The sequence below is a fragment of the Candoia aspera genome, chromosome 3 (genome assembly GCF_035149785.1).
Source record: "Candoia aspera isolate rCanAsp1 chromosome 3, rCanAsp1.hap2, whole genome shotgun sequence".
Lineage (NCBI taxonomy): Eukaryota > Metazoa > Chordata > Lepidosauria > Squamata > Boidae > Candoia > Candoia aspera.
In genome coordinates, this window is record NC_086155.1 from 151,015,494 (window position 1) to 151,032,869 (window position 17,376).

Genomic DNA, 17,376 nt, shown 5'->3' on the forward strand with positions numbered 1-17,376 from the left:
CATAATGTTTGATAAGAAAGCACTTATAATACAGAACATAAAAGTGTGCATTTATAAAATAAGAAGATGCCATCTTGCTCTTTTGAAGCAATAGCAAATAAAACCAAAATGCTTGCTTGCTTTATTTATTTGATTTAAGTGACTCTGGGTGGCTTACATTATAAAGTATTGTTTTAAAAAATAGAAAAAAAGAAACCATGTGTGTCAGGACAAAACATACTCCGTTTACTACACAGAACACACAATAGGGACTTAGCAGCCACCCAACTCCAGGGCCTGGGAGAAGAGCCAGGTTTTTAAGAATTTCTGGATCATCATCAGGGTGGAGTAAGTACATAGGAATAAGCAAAGCAACTGCATTTTTGTAATGGGGAGATAGTAGTTAAATTGTTCACCCTTCGTTCCAAGAACAAATATATCCTCCTTTGAAAATAGTAGTGTATAATTGGATAAAATATTTACCAATACAGTTTGTGCATATTAACTAATATGTCTAATCAGATCTCTTTCAATTCCTCCACTGCCAATGGAATAGCCATTTATTTCTAGTTGGCATATGAGGTTTGCACCTAGATTATATTACAGTGAAAAATTAGAAAATTACCTTTGTAAAACTCTAGTAATTGTTAGTGATTTAAAAGGGAGAAATCTTCCCTTTTAGAATTGTATATTTCCCCCTCAGAACTGTATATTTTCGATGGGAACATTTTTAAATACAAAGTTGAAAGGAAAGAATTGTTATTGTGATGCCACAAAATCTGCAACAGTTTAACGTGGTAATTACTATTATTATACTTATAATATTAATCTTAAGTAATATTATTACATATTATATTTATGTATCGATCTTGAACTAACATGCAAGAGGACCAGGTGACTCATTATTCTATAATAACAGATGCTTTGGATAGTTTCTCCTTACGAGAATGCAAGAAAATATTTTAAGGAATTATAAATAGTGATAAATTCTTGCAAGAGAATGAAACATCTTCTAGTATTCAAGACAGATAAACTTTTGTTTATAATCAAAGGATTCTAATGGAGGTGATTACTACATATTTATAACTATACTTTACCACATAGCAGTCTTCCAGGCTGAGCCTTGAAACTGAAGGCATGGTTGAGCTATTATTTACAAGGGGATCATATTATGCCAAAGTCAGGGTAAGTGTTCTTTGGGGGCCAATGGGAGCATTTGAAATGCTAAGGTCACTTTATCGCTCCAATGTAGAAATAGTTATTCACAAAACAAGGTGGGGTCAGGGGATGACAACATCTGGCTTAACTTGTTTGGGCCTGGTAGCTATATAGGCCAGGTCTGGTTCAAGTTTGGATGGGAGACTTCTGGGGAACACCAGGATTGTAGACTACACTTGGAATTTGGACAGCATCCCAGAAGAAGGGGTTGGCGAAGAAAAGTCTATGGCTGTGGTCCATGAAGTCACTTAGAAGGAAGCTCAACTCAGACTTTACCATTTGGCAACTCAAACTTTACCATTTAGCAGGCAAAGGCTTAAGTACAAGTTTATAGTTAAATTAATGAAATACATAGAGCCTTAAAATGATTAAATTCATTTCTTCCACCTATAAAAATAAGATTGCCATTCAGACAAAAATAATGGCAACAAATAGATTTATTGCACACACACATAGCAAAATGGATGTATTCTAACCCTCATCTGTAAAATAATTGATTTCTTCTACCTGTAGGAAATGTTTTAAAAAAATTAATTTAAAAGCAGATTTCCCCCCATGTACTCTTTTCTATCTTTGCAATTTTAAAAGAATTTTTCAAGAGATGCTGGTGCTATTTCCAAATAGTTGCAGAGAGATATGGCTGTTCCAGTGATGGAGGCTAAGGGAGAAATACCAGCTACCAGTTTCTTCCTCCTTCCCCACCCTGTCTAAACAAAATATGGCTGCACACAGACCTGCACATGTGCACACACACACACACACAAACACAGGGATCTCCATTGTTTTCACTTCCATTGGTGGCAAAAACATGCAGCCTTAACCTCTGTCTTTTCCCTTGCTCATATGAGCGAGGGAACGCATACTCTCCACATTTATAGCCCAGTGGAAAAATGTTCTCTACCATTTTTTAAGTTTTTGGGACTTGGTCATAATATAAGTATGCAAAGGATTGCAACCTAAATCTTGCTTTTCTCCCTAATAAAAGAAAAAAGAGAAACAGTAACAGTAACAGTAACAGTAAAGGAAGACACTCAGTTTTTCCTTCCCTGCTGTATAGGATCTAGTATATCAATGATTGCTTTGAAATAGTAGCTAGTATTTTATTTGACTGGAAAGTTAAAGAGTGCCACTACATAGCCTTTAGCATCTGAGTAAAACCAGGTTTAAAACTCCCTAAAGCCCTGCTCTGTATTTGTAGTCTATAAACTGTCTGCTATCCAAGGAATCAGAAAATAAAATCAAGACTGAGGATTTTATTCTACAGGCTCCAAAATAGGAGGAGGAAAAGGAGGAAGAAGCTAGTCATTCCGACTGAACTCTTTTGGCAAGCCATTTTATTTCACATGCACTACTAGATCAACCATTATTTAACCCCCATCCCATTTATAGACCAACTATTCCTTTAGGTCTCTTTCTACAAAACTAGTACTTTTGATTTGGATAATTAATCGCCCTCTCATTAGAAGTGCTAAACTAGCCAAATTCTAAGCTGATCAACTGAAAAGTGAAGAACAGTAGTTCCTTAAGTTCACAGAAAGAGCTTTCAAGATCAGGTAGGTTTTTTTTTTAATCATATGATCTTATTATAATTTATTTTTAAAATTCGTATGCCACTCTTGAAAACCAGATTTTCCCATGGCAGGTTTTCAGTACATACTACTTTAAAACATAAAGGAGACATACTTCATTAAAAGTGAAGTTAATTAGGGCCTTGATAAGGAATTAGCTTAGATAATTTCTATTCCCATTTCCAGTCTTTAATTTTTTGAACATTGCTAAATGTTGTTGCGGCTGTTGTAATTACGACAGGTAACCAATTGCTGTAAGTATAATGAGTTTGTTGTTGGTGTATAATAGAGTTATGAAATGTCAGAAGTTATTTAGATTATTCTCTAAAGTGGTATATGTATTAGGAAATGATTCAGAAGAATGAAAATATTAGAAATGGCCACAATACTTGACTTAGTTGAACTTGATTAATCATATGCAAGTTTCACAACAAATACCTGCACTTACTGTAATGCTTTAGGCAGGGACATCTACAGGGCATCTAGGGTAAGCCCAATGGGATGATCAAAGCCATGCTCCTTTTTACACGCATGTGTCTGTCAGAGGTTTCAATATGGTAATTCAGGTCCTCGCTGCATCTCTTTTCTGCTTTTGGCGGGGCGTGGGAGGGGAAGAAAGCTCATCTATTAGCAAATAATTTAACTCAGCCAGTAGATGATGGTTTTGACCAGTTGAAGGAAATTTCAATACTTTATTATCTGTGGGTCATTCTTCATCTTTGGAGCCAAAAAAAGGGCTGAGTATGTGACCCAAAGCATCCAATACAGTGTTGCTGCAGTACTGAGTTCCTTTTGAACTAGAAATGCCCAGGATATTCTTCCAGTATATTCTTGCTCAGTTGCTTTGTGGAACCCAACTTGTTTATACTGTAAATTTCTTCTAGAAATGGTCCAGTCCAAGAGATCTATTTCATTAAGATCTATTTTCCAAATTCTCTCAGTGCATACCAAATGCTACTAGAAGTCTTGAGCCTAGACTCTTAAAGATTGAGGCAAGAATTTGGGTTGATATGCTTAATTTGTTATTTAAACAAATAAACATTTATTTCTGTAGCAGTAAGAATAACCACTGATTTTCTAAAAAGAACTAGATCCTTGTGTATGAAGTTTGATACTTGCAATGAAGGGTAAGAGGAAAAATAATATTTTTCTTGCAACATCTTTGTTCTGTTTCCTTCCATCTTGTTTCCTTTGGGCCATACCTCCCTTGCTCTTGCCGTATCAAATCCTGTATTTCCTTGTCTTCCTATCATCCTAAAAATTCCTGAGTATAATCAAGAAGATAAGCAGAACAGGATAGCTGTTTGTCCTTTATTGTATTTTATCCAGAATGTTTGTTTCTTTGTTTACCTAATTTATTTAGCTGCCCATCTCACTTTTACAAGTGACTCTGCACAGCTTACAACAAGTTAAAACAACAATAAATATCTAAAAACACTATAATACATATAATTATACACAATTATAAACACTATAATTATACACAATTAAAAACATCAAAACTATTTTTAAAAGTTAGAAACAATTTGTGGTTGTTATAAAGAAGTTGGGTGGCCAGTGAAAGACACTCTTTTCAGTGGAAGAATGCCTCATTTCCCAAACTCCAAAAGCTTAACTGTTGCCCATTTGCTGTCTTGGACACAAGGGTTTTACTGAATTATTTTAGACTGATTCTTTTAATTGCTGATCCCGCCTTAGGTTTGATTAAGTGTTGATTCACTTTGTAATTGATTCTACTATGCATTGCTCTGGGCCAGTCTTTCTCAACCTTTTGATCCTGGAGGAATTCTTGAAATATTTCTCAGGCCTTAGGGAACCCCTGCACATTCAGGCTCAAATATAGGCCAGAAGTTACAAAATTATTGTATTTGTTTCATGTCTAAGCCTTTACATACGCAGTAACAGTTTTCTTAAACAAAAAATAAAGAATGAAACTTATCTCTTTAATGTGAAGTTGCCTAACTTGAATTTTTTTTTGAAATAAATTGTGATCTCCCAGGGAACCTCTGGTGACCTCTCATGGAACCCTAGGGTTCCACAGAACCCTGGTTGAGAAACCCTGCTCTGGACCATTAAAGTTTGAAGTACAGGCAGCAAGGAGATATGTAGAGGAGCTTTGATGTTTCACAATTAAATTGCAGAAAAGTTAAATCCTGGATAGTTTTGTTTTATTATTTAAAAATAATCAGGTAATGTTCTCACTGCTTAAAGAAACAAGAGAAGAATATCAAAGCCTTTTTTCCCTTAAACAATCCTGGATTTTAAAACAACAGATCTACTAGTTTTGAGGACAAATATATTAACAGAAGAAAAGGAAGGACAAAACATTTCTTATATTTTCCCCCTTTTCTGTAAATAACATGTGATACAATATATTAAGAAGCATACTCATTTCCTATTCTGTTCTGAGTAATATAAAGACTATTTGTTATTGTTAATTCACATGCATATATTGACTTGATCACAATGAGCTTGTGATAAGCATGCATAAGGAGAATCTGTGAGTCTTTCAGGGAAAAATAAATCGTTAGAAAAAAGACTCAGTTCCATTCATGATCCTATTTTCCTTTTTATGCTACCATACAGGAACATAAATATGATAATTGTTCATTGCTTTGCTGTAGAGCATTGGATTCTTTGAAAGGACCAAAAAAATGCTGTGGAAATGCAAATGTTGGTCTGTTCTGTCATGTTCACTGTTCTCTCTTTTTATAGATATATTTACGATTCTTGGACTATGAAATGCAGAATTCTAATGAATGCAAAAGGAATTTTGTGGCTGTCTATGATGGAAGTAGTTCAGTGGAGAATTTAAAAGCAAAGTTTTGCAGCACTGTTGCTAATGATGTGATGCTGCGCACAGGTCTTGGAGTAATTCGCATGTGGGCAGATGAAGGCAGTCGAAGCAGCCGATTCCAGATGCTCTTCACATCTTTCCAAGAACGTAAGATACTTATCAGAATTCCTTTGTCATCTAACATGTAATGGTGTTTTCCTTCGTACCTAGTAAATATGAAGAGATGAGGTAATCAAGTCTCTACAGATGCACTATCTATATATGAAGGGAACCCCATGTGGCACATAGCAACTTGGATTTCCTCCCTTCTCAGGAATATGCATGAGGATTAAAATATCAGCTCTTACAAAGAGTGAGAGACCTATGTATCTAGGATGTGTCACCATTCAGTTTTCTACCAAATTCTGTCACCAAATGAGAACTCTTGAGGTTTCTAGGGTGAAGGGGACACAGGTTAAGTGTAGATATAAGTAAAGGACACCATCTAGCTATTCTCCCCAAATATGATCTTACATGACTCAAATGGCGGGGAAGCAGGCACTCTTATGTGGTGTGGTAAAAGTGAACAACGTGAGGCTATCCATATACTGTTGAACTACAGTTTCCCTAAGACCTAGCCAGCATAGCCAAGAGTAAAGCTTAGTGGGAGTTGAAGTCCAAAAACTTCTGGAAAACTATACACTGTCCACCCATGATTCTGGGGAGTCTTCTGTGAGCAGGATTGATTTCATGGTATAATAATATATTTAAAGAGAAGTATGGGATCACAGCATTTTTAACTGTAATTCTAAATATAATTTATGCTGTTTAATTATGTTTAAAATGAAGGGAAGAGAGAAAAATCAGTTTACCAATTTCTTGCTGAAGACAACAAAATTCAAACAGGTAACAAAGAAAAAGCAGATCTGTTCAACTGCTGTCTTCCCCAGCAAGAGGTTATGTCTTCCAGTAGGTAATTTAGAAAAGCAGGCGAAAGGGCAAGATTATTAAAGTTTGTAGAAACGTGAATATGTACTTATTCTGAATGGGCCAGATGAATTGAATCTAAGTGTACTGAATGAACTTTGTGCAGATGAGCCAAATCTTCATATAATACCTTTAAGGATTGGAGAATTGGTGAGATATCAGACAAGGTGAGTAAATGAATTCCTTCTTCAAAAAGAGGAAAAAGGTAGATCCAGAGAACTACAGACTAGTGATATATTAAAGCAAATTGAGACTGTTTTCAGAGTGTTTATGAATCACTGTGGTAATTATCAGAAGTTAACATGGGATTGGCAACCTCATCTCTTTTTAACTGGGTAAATTATTTAGTAGTTTGGGGAAATGTACATACAATGAATTCAGATTCATTGAAGGGTTTGATGAAACATTTGACAAACTTACTAGCAAGCTAGTTAAGCATGGCTTGGATAGCAAGACAATTAATTAATTTTAAGATTGTATTCAAAGAGTTCATCATACTGGAGTGAGGTGTAAACTTGGTATACAAAGTTCAGTTCTTGACTCTACTCTTCAACACTTTATAATGAGAAAATGCTTTTCAAATGTACAGATGTCACAAAGAGTAGGTTGTTTAATATCCTAGAAGAAATAAAATTCAAAATGATTGTGGTGATCTAGAGAAGTATTATCAAAAATAGCAAAATGAAGTAGAACAAAGACATGGGCAAAGCTTTCAGTTAGGTAACAAATGCACAGCCTTGATAATAGTACTTGCACAAATTGCTTTAAAATAGTAGTTGATTATAAAGATGAGCCAGCAGTGTGATGTGGCTGCAGAAAAAAACAAACGTAGTTTTAGGCAGTTTCCAAGTCATGGGGAATAATAGTTTGACTTTATTCTACATGTATCAGAATATCCTACCTTGAATGCAGTATCTATTTTAGACATAATCCAGTAAGAAGGATTCAGAGGAACTGGAACAGATTTAAGGAAGGATGTCAGGCTAGAAACTATAAACTGTAGGGTAGAATTGAGGACCATTCCTGTAATAGCCAACTTCTGGAAGACCTCCAGAAAAGCCAGAACATAGGGTTAGGCATATTCCTGCTAACCCATGAAAAGAAATGGAAGAGGTTTGGAATGTTTAGTCTTGAAAAAAGAGGACTAAGGGGAGAGGGAATATGATAGTACTCTTCACATAATAGAAAGGGTACTTCATTGAAGGTCAAATTTGTTTTCTAGTCTGTAGGACACAGATTAATGGATTTAAGCTTTATGAAGACAGATTCTCTTTTATTGTTTAAAAAAAGGCCTCAGTAGCACTTCAACACTTGAACCAGTTATTTAAAGAGGATGTGGAGTCTCCTTCAGTGGATATGTTCAGGCAGGATGACCATTTGTCATGGATAATTTAAGTTGGATTTCTTTACCAAGCAGTGGGTAGGACTCGGTGGTCTAAATGGCCCCTCCAACAGTGATTCTGTGATCCTACTCATGCAATCTTGAGAAAGCTGTTTTGTTTTCTTTTACATGCACATGATGGCTACAAATTAATTAAATGCACTTAAGTCTGTGCAATCAAACATATTTAAATGTAAGTACCAAATAACTCCAAATAACCAATATTCAAGTGGTAAGATTTATTAATGTAATTGTATATAAATCAAATAAACATAATCTGTAGAAGACAAATAGGAAGAATTCCTTCTCTGGTATTGACTGTCGAAGACTGGAAGAAAACCATTGTTTAACAGAAAACGATTTATCAATTGAAATTGGCTATATGTGTTTTAAAGTTCCCTTTTCTTTTATTTCCAAATGCAAATCTGTATTCATATTTTAAAGATTTATCTATCCAACTGAGTGTATTTTATTACAGAGTGGAAAGGAGTAAATGTTTTTCTGGGAGAGATTGATAAGAACAAAGAGAAGAAATCAGCAGTTAGGAATCTGCCATGAAAGCTGCTTGTTTCTGAAAAAAAAAACATGATTATTTAACATACTGTCTTCTGATACAGCAGATTTGATTCAGAGTAGCACTTTGAAAATGTATGGAGAAAATCCTTTGTGTATGGGTTGAGCTAACAAAATTATGATGCATTCTGAGGAGAGATTGTCAGTTTGCATGATACAGCTTAAATGATAATTTACACTTCTCATGCTCATAAATCAAGATGACTTTAGTGGTAATCTCTGGATAGCTCTGATGCTGTTCCTACTTGTTTTTCCAATGATCAAATCACTCTTTAATATTCAGTTTTATTTATTCAAATCAAAGGCATCATGTCTTGTTACCTTAGAAACAACTGTGTAAGCATTGGGGATTCAGTATTTTCTAGAACTGATATTTCTAAAAAGTGACAGCATTCTTCTTATCTTTTCTAATCAGGAATATTGTTCAAGCGACTGGTTTTATTTTTCAGCTATATTGTATTCTGTATAACAACCAAAGACAGGAAGCTTTCTATTTACCTTAACAGTTGTCATGAGCTACCCAGATTTATTTTTGTTATCTCTTTTCAGAGAATCTGAGATCTTTCTGTGGCAGATGATTACTTTGGTGGATGTTTTACAAGGCCAGATTTTGGAGTTGTCCAGTAACCCATCTACTGTCACACTTAAGATATTTATTTATTCAGCTACCTTGGAGCATAGTTAAAATTCTATGACAGGTTTAACTATGCTATGAGTTGCTTATCTATTTTACATTCGTTGGATTAGACATGGTAGATTAAATAATAATGACATATAACGCATGGTTGCAAATTACTTATGAGAAGTGTTGTAATAATAAGAATGGTTAAAGATAGAGTGGGATTTTCTACTTCCCATGCTCTATACCATTCTGAAGAATATTATATCAGCATTTTGAGACATACATATATGGTCTAAACAAACACAAAATTAAATGAAAATACAACCATGGAGACAGATGGCATTTCACTGTGCTGTACATCATCGTCATAAATCACTGCATTTAGCAAGTTCATTTAGCGAGAAGCAGAGGGAAGTGTATTATGACTGGATGGCAGGGAAAGCTGTTGCTATTGTTGTTTTAAAATAGTTGGCAACCTGCCTTTCTCTTAGTAATTTTAATACACTGTTATCAGAGACTGAAATCTGCAGAATATTAATGTAAGCAATCTGAAGAACTGATTACTGAGAGTGAAGAGACTGGAATTCCAAAAATTGGATATGAAAGCACTGGGAGATGTCATAGGGAAAATATGCTTGGGGTGTACAGAAGGCTTTAAATCGATCAGTTTTTTGAGCCCAGAAGAAGCAAAATGGAAGCGATGTGAAATGTCCATGTGTAGAAAACTGCAGTATATAGGAGTGGGGCAGGTGGGACATTTGTTCAGCTATGGGCTGCACTTTTTAAATAATATTTTTACTTGGCTGAGACTATGGAGCTTGATGATGAAACCAAAGGGATAGGGTTGGACTCCTGGGCCCAGCTTTTTCATATAAGAAGATAGTATTGAACTGTTAAGCTTAACGCTAAGAAGTAGTACACATCTGTTGGTGGCATATCTCCCACCAAAAATTGTGACACCATAATTCAGTGGTTTGTTGGTAGTGATATCATGGGGGACTCCAAGGCCACAGAAAAGAGTTTAGGGGCACCTATAGTCCCTGGACCATTTGTTTCCCATTCCCATTCCTGATAGTTGACATAGTGATAGGTATAATCGTTGACATAGTGATATGTATAATCATTCTTATGACGTTGAATGCTCGCAAGTGCATTTGCCTATCTGAAGAGACATCTGTGTAACATTCTCTGTAGCTCTGGTTGATACATACCATGAATAGCCAGGAAAACAGACAAATAGATCATCAAACAAATGAACTCAAAATTCTCACCTACGGGCACAAATGACCAGGCTCAAGTTATCATACTTCAGACACATTATGTGAAGACCTACCTCCCTGGAGAAGTATGTAATGCTGGGAAAGCTGGAAGGAAAGAGAAGATGACAACCAGCAGCAAGGTGGATGGACTCAGTTCCAGTGGCAAGGGGTATACTCTTGGAAGAACTGAAAAATCAGACAGGGGATAGAGCTCCTAGAGAAAATCTATCTACTTCATCACTAAGAATCAACACTGACTTGATGGCACATAAATCATTCAGTGACATAATAAAAAGTAAATATCTATATTCTAGCATTTACTTAAAAAAAGGTTTTCCTTTTATACAACTTTGCATTATTAGAGAAGCTAAATCTCCCTCCATATATTTTGGACTGCTTGGATAGTAACAAATTAGAAAAGGTTGATCTAGGACAATATTCTTGTGTCTGCAACTGCTTCTTAAACTGGATTCTAGTACTATCCAATCATCATTCTTCCACTATAAGCTGGAAATGGATGTATTGCACTTCATTCGTTCATACTTCCTGCTGTATTCTATCCAAACTAGTGAAGGTGACATCACCTCAGTAATTCTTTGGATCACAGCCATTCAAACTTTCTAATCACTCTTTTTTAATCACTTTTTAAATTATCATAATTTCCATCTAGAACATTTTGAAAATAAAGGTAGTATGTCTTAAAACCAATGTTAAGATGCTCATGAGTGTATTATATATGATAGTAGTATAACTGTCAGTGCATCAAGGAGGCCAGGTCAGGACATCGCAAAGATTACAGGACTTCTACTTCATTGTTGTAGGGTAACAAAATCTTGAAAATGTGCCAGAATTTCCCTCTGCCCATCTTATACCAACCAATCAAGTCAGGCTTACTTTTAGTTTCTTTCTCATGTCTTCCCCTTTCCCACTTTTCTTTTCCTTTAAATGCTCCTGCATATCTTTATCCAAATTATCTCTGCATTCTTCTACAATGGCACAAACATTTACTATCAAGTTAATTTTAATTATTTTAAAAGCTTCCCATTTGTATATGATTTTTAAACTTAACATTACTGTGTTGTATCTCAGAAACTACATAGCAATAACACAACTATAATTAATTATTTTATTGTTTTTAACGATCTGTTAAAACGGCAGTATCATCATTGGGTGACATTGGATAAATGGTGTCTTCAGACGGGACAAATGAGTCAGACTAATAAAAACAGTTGTGTTGCAATGCAAGCCCTGCTCCTTTTCTATATGTGTCACAATATCACATACGTGCGTGAAAGAGGCAGAGTCTGCAGCATAATGTCACAACATTCACAAAAGCAGTAAAAGCTGGGTTGGATTCACATTTCAAGTCCTTCATTCAAGTCATTCACAAGGTGGGCTGCATGAAAGATGGAAAAACATCCTTCAAAACATGTGGGATTCTGCTCTTCCTCCATTGTTACATTTAACTACTTTTTGCAGTTTAAGACATAAGAACTTGGGTCCTAAAATAAGGACTTGTGATCCCAGAGAAGCTTTGAGGAGGCAAAGGAAATGAATGAAGATATTTTTTTCATGAATTTTTACACTGAGTGATGTTGAAACATAAATTTAATTATTGGTGTGGAACAACATTTTGGCATTCTAAGCATTATATATATTTTTACACATACCTGTGCATTTGAGAGGTGGTTCTATATTCTTGTTCTCAATCATTTACCATGATTTAAACAGAAAACAGCTGCTGTTTTTCTTGAAACCTGTTAGTTGAATTAATTCATATCTTTGAGTTTAAATCATATATGTGGCTCGTTTAGACTTATGTTGCCACCTTGTGACCAGTGTTTGCAATAGAACATCATAAAATCACGTACATTTTATTGCTGGATGAGAACACACTACCATGTAAATTAGCTTTTTCTCATGAACTGTGAAAACTTGAAACTTCTGCATTCCTGGCTGACTTACAAAAGGGGTATCCCCTGTGGTTATCCTAAGCATCTACTTATTATAACAGTGCTGCCTCTGAATGTGCCCTCTGCTGCTCTATTCACAGTGCCCCACTAAAGTGAACTCATTAGCCTGGCTATCCCTGGGACAGATTGAGGTCTTTGTTTCAAATGAGAAGGATCAGTATATATAATTTCCTGTCTTTGCCACTTCTCCGATACAGTATGTTTTCTTCTCTTTCCTGCTACAAGTCTACTGATTTTCCCCCCTAACCTTGCAGGCTTGCTGCTAATTATTATCAACACCTCATTTTCCTTGCCTGCCTATCTATGTCCTACTCCAGAAAAATCAGTGATAGATCCTGTTTTTCTTACTAGATGTTGGTACACCTCCATTGTTTATCCTGTCTGACAATTTGCAAAAGAAGAGAGGTTGAAGTGAAGCTGGCAAGGCACTAGCTTTTGATGGATGGTCCTGTATTGGTAGGGGGAAGCACAGGTATGGAAATGAGTGAGCAGCAGGATAAAGAAGCATGGAGATAGCAGATAGTCTCTTTGTATAAAACTGAACATGATACAATGAATGCTGGTTGTTACTGGCATATATAGAGACCACTTCTAAATATGTCTATTTGGAAATAATCACGTGGATTTCAGTAGGATTTATTCTCAGGAAAATGTGTATAGGGTTACAATCTCAACTCCCTTTTCCTAGCTTTTGAGGCTTTTCATGGTGTGCTGGTTGTGTGTGTGGTGGGGTGTGTGGGTGTGGGTGTTTTCAAATGTAGGAAGCAAAACTGCTTTGAGAAATGGCTTTGCTATTCTTCCTGTATTTTTTTTACAGATACAAATAATACAGTTACAAAATAAAGTATTCCTGCCCCAGAAGATCCCAGTTCTCCTTGCCTAATAATTTGCTTGCCTTCCCATGATCTACACATCTGCTTGTTTTCATTCTATTCACTTCCCCTCCTCTTGCTTATCTACTCATTTATTTTCACCTTCCTGTCCATAAATTCAGTCATCCACTCATTTACTTTTCTCACTGAAACTCTCTGCTGCCTAAGCTGTTGGAAATGATAGAAGTTTGCAACCCAGTTCACTCAGCCTCCCAGTCCTCAACCTCCGGGATGTCCAGCAGGGAATCAAGAATGAGCATTGCGGCAGATGTATCAGTGTTTTGGGTTTTTTGGTTTTATTTCATTGCACGCATAGTCTGACTTCTCCAAAAGCTAAAGAAAACGTACACTATTACTCTAACAGTTATTTGTGTTACGCTTGTTACTCTTATAACAACCTTGCATATCAGGATGTATGACAGAGGTCATCTACGGAAGAGCGTAGGGAAATGCCATTTATTTTAGATAGCAAAATCTCCTTTTTGTCCTACCTCAGATTTTCCTTCTTAACTGCTTGCTAATGCTCTTTTTGAACTGGCACAAGCAGTTCAAAATGTGGTTGAACTGAATATCTTTAATAACATATTAATTTCTTTTCATTTCTCTTTCCCAATTACTATATTTGCTCTTTTTTTTAATGTTATCTATATCTGGTGGTACCTGCCCACTAGGACGGCATTCTTCCAGAGATTCATATGTCTCCTCCTCCCCCCTCTCAGATAATGTTCAGAAAACTATTTTCCCATGCCTTGAGATAGGGTGGTTGTTGACCCCTACAGGTTTTTCTTGTTGTTATGTATGTTTTTTCTTCTGGATGCATATGATTTATACTTTTTCAATTTTATTGTTGTTGCTTTTAAGGTGTAAGCCTCCCAGAGTCATCTGGAGTCAGGCAGCCTCTACACTGTATAACTAAACAAAAACAGAAAAATATCACAGGGAGTCCACATTTTCACTGCCCTTTAATTCAATATAAGGTTATTTGTGTGTGTGTCTGTGTGTGTGTATACATATATATATATATAACATACATACATACATGTATGTTCAAGTGTTCAGAGAGCTTAATATAGCTTTAAAACATGTCATTTTTTTCCCTAGTGCCACTTAAAAATTCTAAGAACAGGCTGGGATAATTATACAGATAGCCATCTAGTTGCACTAACATAAAAATATATCATTATTGAGCTGGATTTAGGAACATTCAATGACTGAATAATCTCCACTGGATTGTAAACTACTCCTTGAGAACTTTGGATTTCCCTGTGAAGACTGATAGAGGATATATAGTCTCCAGTTACACTTTAATTCTAGGGCTTTAGTAATATTAGCAACTTGATTTTACTAGCCTGTGAGCCTTAGGCAATTAAGCTTTACCTCCTCCTCAGGGACTCTGAAAATTCAATATCAGAAAGGCAAGTGTTTCTGCAGTTCCTTGCCTACTTACTTTAAAGGAGTATATGTTCTTGAACATACCACTGAAAGCTTATTTTCCGTTACTGGCCTCAGGTTGCATCTATGAGCATCACATTGTAATGAAGTTAATGGCATTTTTTTTTTTAAAAGCCGATATTAACTATGTTAGATAATGCCATCTTTCTATACCTCTCTCCTACACTTAGACACAAATACGATATAATTCCAGATTGCAATGAAGACATGAATGTGTTTGACTGCATGTGTGAAAATGGCAGTTCCAAGTCCTGAATTTTATACAGTAATAACTTTATACAAATACAATAAACTGAAACAATTATGCTGATTACTTGGATTTACAGCCATCTGGCATACATGCAAAATACAAAGTTTATAGATCAATATTGCAGGAATCCAGCTCCCCTTGCTTGGTTTCGTATTAGATTCACTAATAGCTCTTTTGCTAATGAGTGGGAGAATGAATTCACCATGCAGTCCTGCTAATATATATTTTTTCCCTTCTCTTTTTAGCCCCCTGTGAAGCCAACACATTTTTTTGCCATAGTAATATGTGTATTAATAACACATTGGTCTGCAATGGACTCCAGAACTGTGTATATCCCTGGGATGAAAACCACTGCAAAGGTAATGCTTAAGCACATGCACTTCCAATTGAAAATATGCTAAATTATCTAATTAATGCCATAATTAGCTTTACTTAAATTTTTGAAACTCACTGAATGGTTATTTTCATGCTTTTCAATGAATGCATAAGGATATGCTTTTTAAGACTGCTTATCACCTAGCTCTAAAATTTTGTTAGAACTTGTTTTAAAAGTTATTACAAAATAAATAATCAGAGGCTTGCCTTATAATCAATTGATTACCCAGAGTGAAAAAGCCCTATATTTTCTCTGGAAAAGATAAATTGTTGGACTTCAATCAGTATTTAGGGGGAGATGGGCGGTGATAGAAATGTGAATAATAAATTTGAGTAGAGAAATTCCATCGCTGAGGTACCTTATTTTCCTCGTGGTAGCTAATATTCAGTGCTTGTGAAAATATATGAATACCATTATTAAAAAAGCACTTGTTATATAAACTCATGATTATGATGAGATGCATGTAAAGGGCTGATTTGTGAAATTGCAATGGTTCAAGCTATGTAGGGCTATGTAGGACAAAACCAGATCATTGGCATGATAAAAGTAGAATATATAACATAATAGCAACAAGGAAGAGTGTATATGTATAAACCTAAAATCATACATCCCTTCTATGTGTGTGTCTTTTGAATGTGAATACTAAAATATATACCCTTGCCCTTTTATTTTGTGTAAGCCTGCCCGTGTTTCATGAGAAAATAACTCAAAAATAGCAGAACAACTCATTTCTTTGCATTGCTATGGGGAATAGAGACAAAATATTTCTTAAGGTAAAAATCTAGCTTCCAATGATGACTAACTAATTATATCATGTTGAAGTGGATTTTCCAGAATCCATTGGTTTCTAATGTGAAGAATTGAAATGAAAACCAGAGTTCAAGCTGGTTTGATTACAATCATTTTGTCATAGCTCTCTAGATTTGGAGATATTCTGTGTCTGTATTTGTCTTCATTATAAAGAATAAGAAGGATCATTTGTTTAAGCAGTAACTTCCATGGTCATTATGCCTTTGAAAGCATTTTGGAGAAGGGTAAAGAATACAGGACATCATTCATTTAGGAAGGAATGGAAAAAGCTTGCAAAATGCTTAGCCTTAACTCAAAGCTATCACGAGCCAAGCAGAAGAAATTGAAGTGTATTTCAAATAAACACAGAGGGTTTGTAAAATGGCAAATAATCTTTCAGAAAAACAGTTACAATTTTATGTTTTCTTTGTTGTGAATGCAAATAAATTGTCCATTACTTGATAGCTTTAAGTGCCTGAATGATTATGATGAGGCAGTTCTGTTAGAAAGCTTTCTTCCATACCTAGACTATAACTGTTCAATATTAATGTTATGAAAACAGGTCCATCTCAATGTCTCATGTGGCTGGCTGGCTTTGTTCCACCAGTATCTACCCAGAGAGTATGGCTGGCCTACACATTTAGAATTCTCTGTAAAATACCTGTCTGTGCATGATTGTGAGTTGACTCAAATGTTTGATTCAATGAATAGATAGGGACGAGGACTGGGCAATCATATGATTCAGAAGTTGGAACAACTATGCGGCTTTACTGTCCTTTTCAACATGTTGGCTTCCTTTGGGCAATTAATGAGTGAAGAGTTCCCAGTCAGTGGTTGGCTTTTTAGCTTCATCTTTTTTAAAGTGGTGCTGACAATCCTTTTTCTGTCCTTATGAAATAGATAAAATAAGAAAAATTATTTTTCACCACCTAGAGCTGTAGGCTACTGGGTTATGGAGAGCATTTCCAAATATGCCACTGATCACAAGTAAGAGTCCCTGCTAGCAGGCCAGGGGCAATCAGTATTTATTCTGAAAATTAATTTCATTTCAAAGCTTTCTCTCTCTCTCTTCCTGGGATATCAGGCCAAATAAAACCTCAAAACATATTCATAGATGCTAGGAAAAGTGGCAAATCATCAGCTTACTACTAATTTTAATCAGGAAGTGCAATCCAAAGAGGAGAGGATAAATTTCTCATTAAAGAGATCTGAATCCTGATCCCTGGATTTTTTTTTTTTTTTGAAATATATTAGTTCTGTAACTAGTTGAATTTAGAGAAGATTTTAGAGGGATGGCTTTT

At 35.5% G+C, this 17,376-nt stretch overlaps 1 protein-coding gene across 1 annotated transcript in view; it reads left to right on the top strand.

Moving 5' to 3' along the window:
- Positions 1–17,376, top strand: part of NETO1 (neuropilin and tolloid like 1) — a 99,374-nt gene that overhangs the window by 68,647 nt on the left and 13,351 nt on the right. Inside the window, exons 7-8 of the mRNA XM_063299044.1 lie at positions 5,481–5,709; positions 15,156–15,269. Of these exons, the coding sequence (XP_063155114.1) occupies positions 5,481–5,709; positions 15,156–15,269 (343 nt within the window). The remainder of the gene's footprint in view (positions 1–5,480; positions 5,710–15,155; positions 15,270–17,376) is intronic.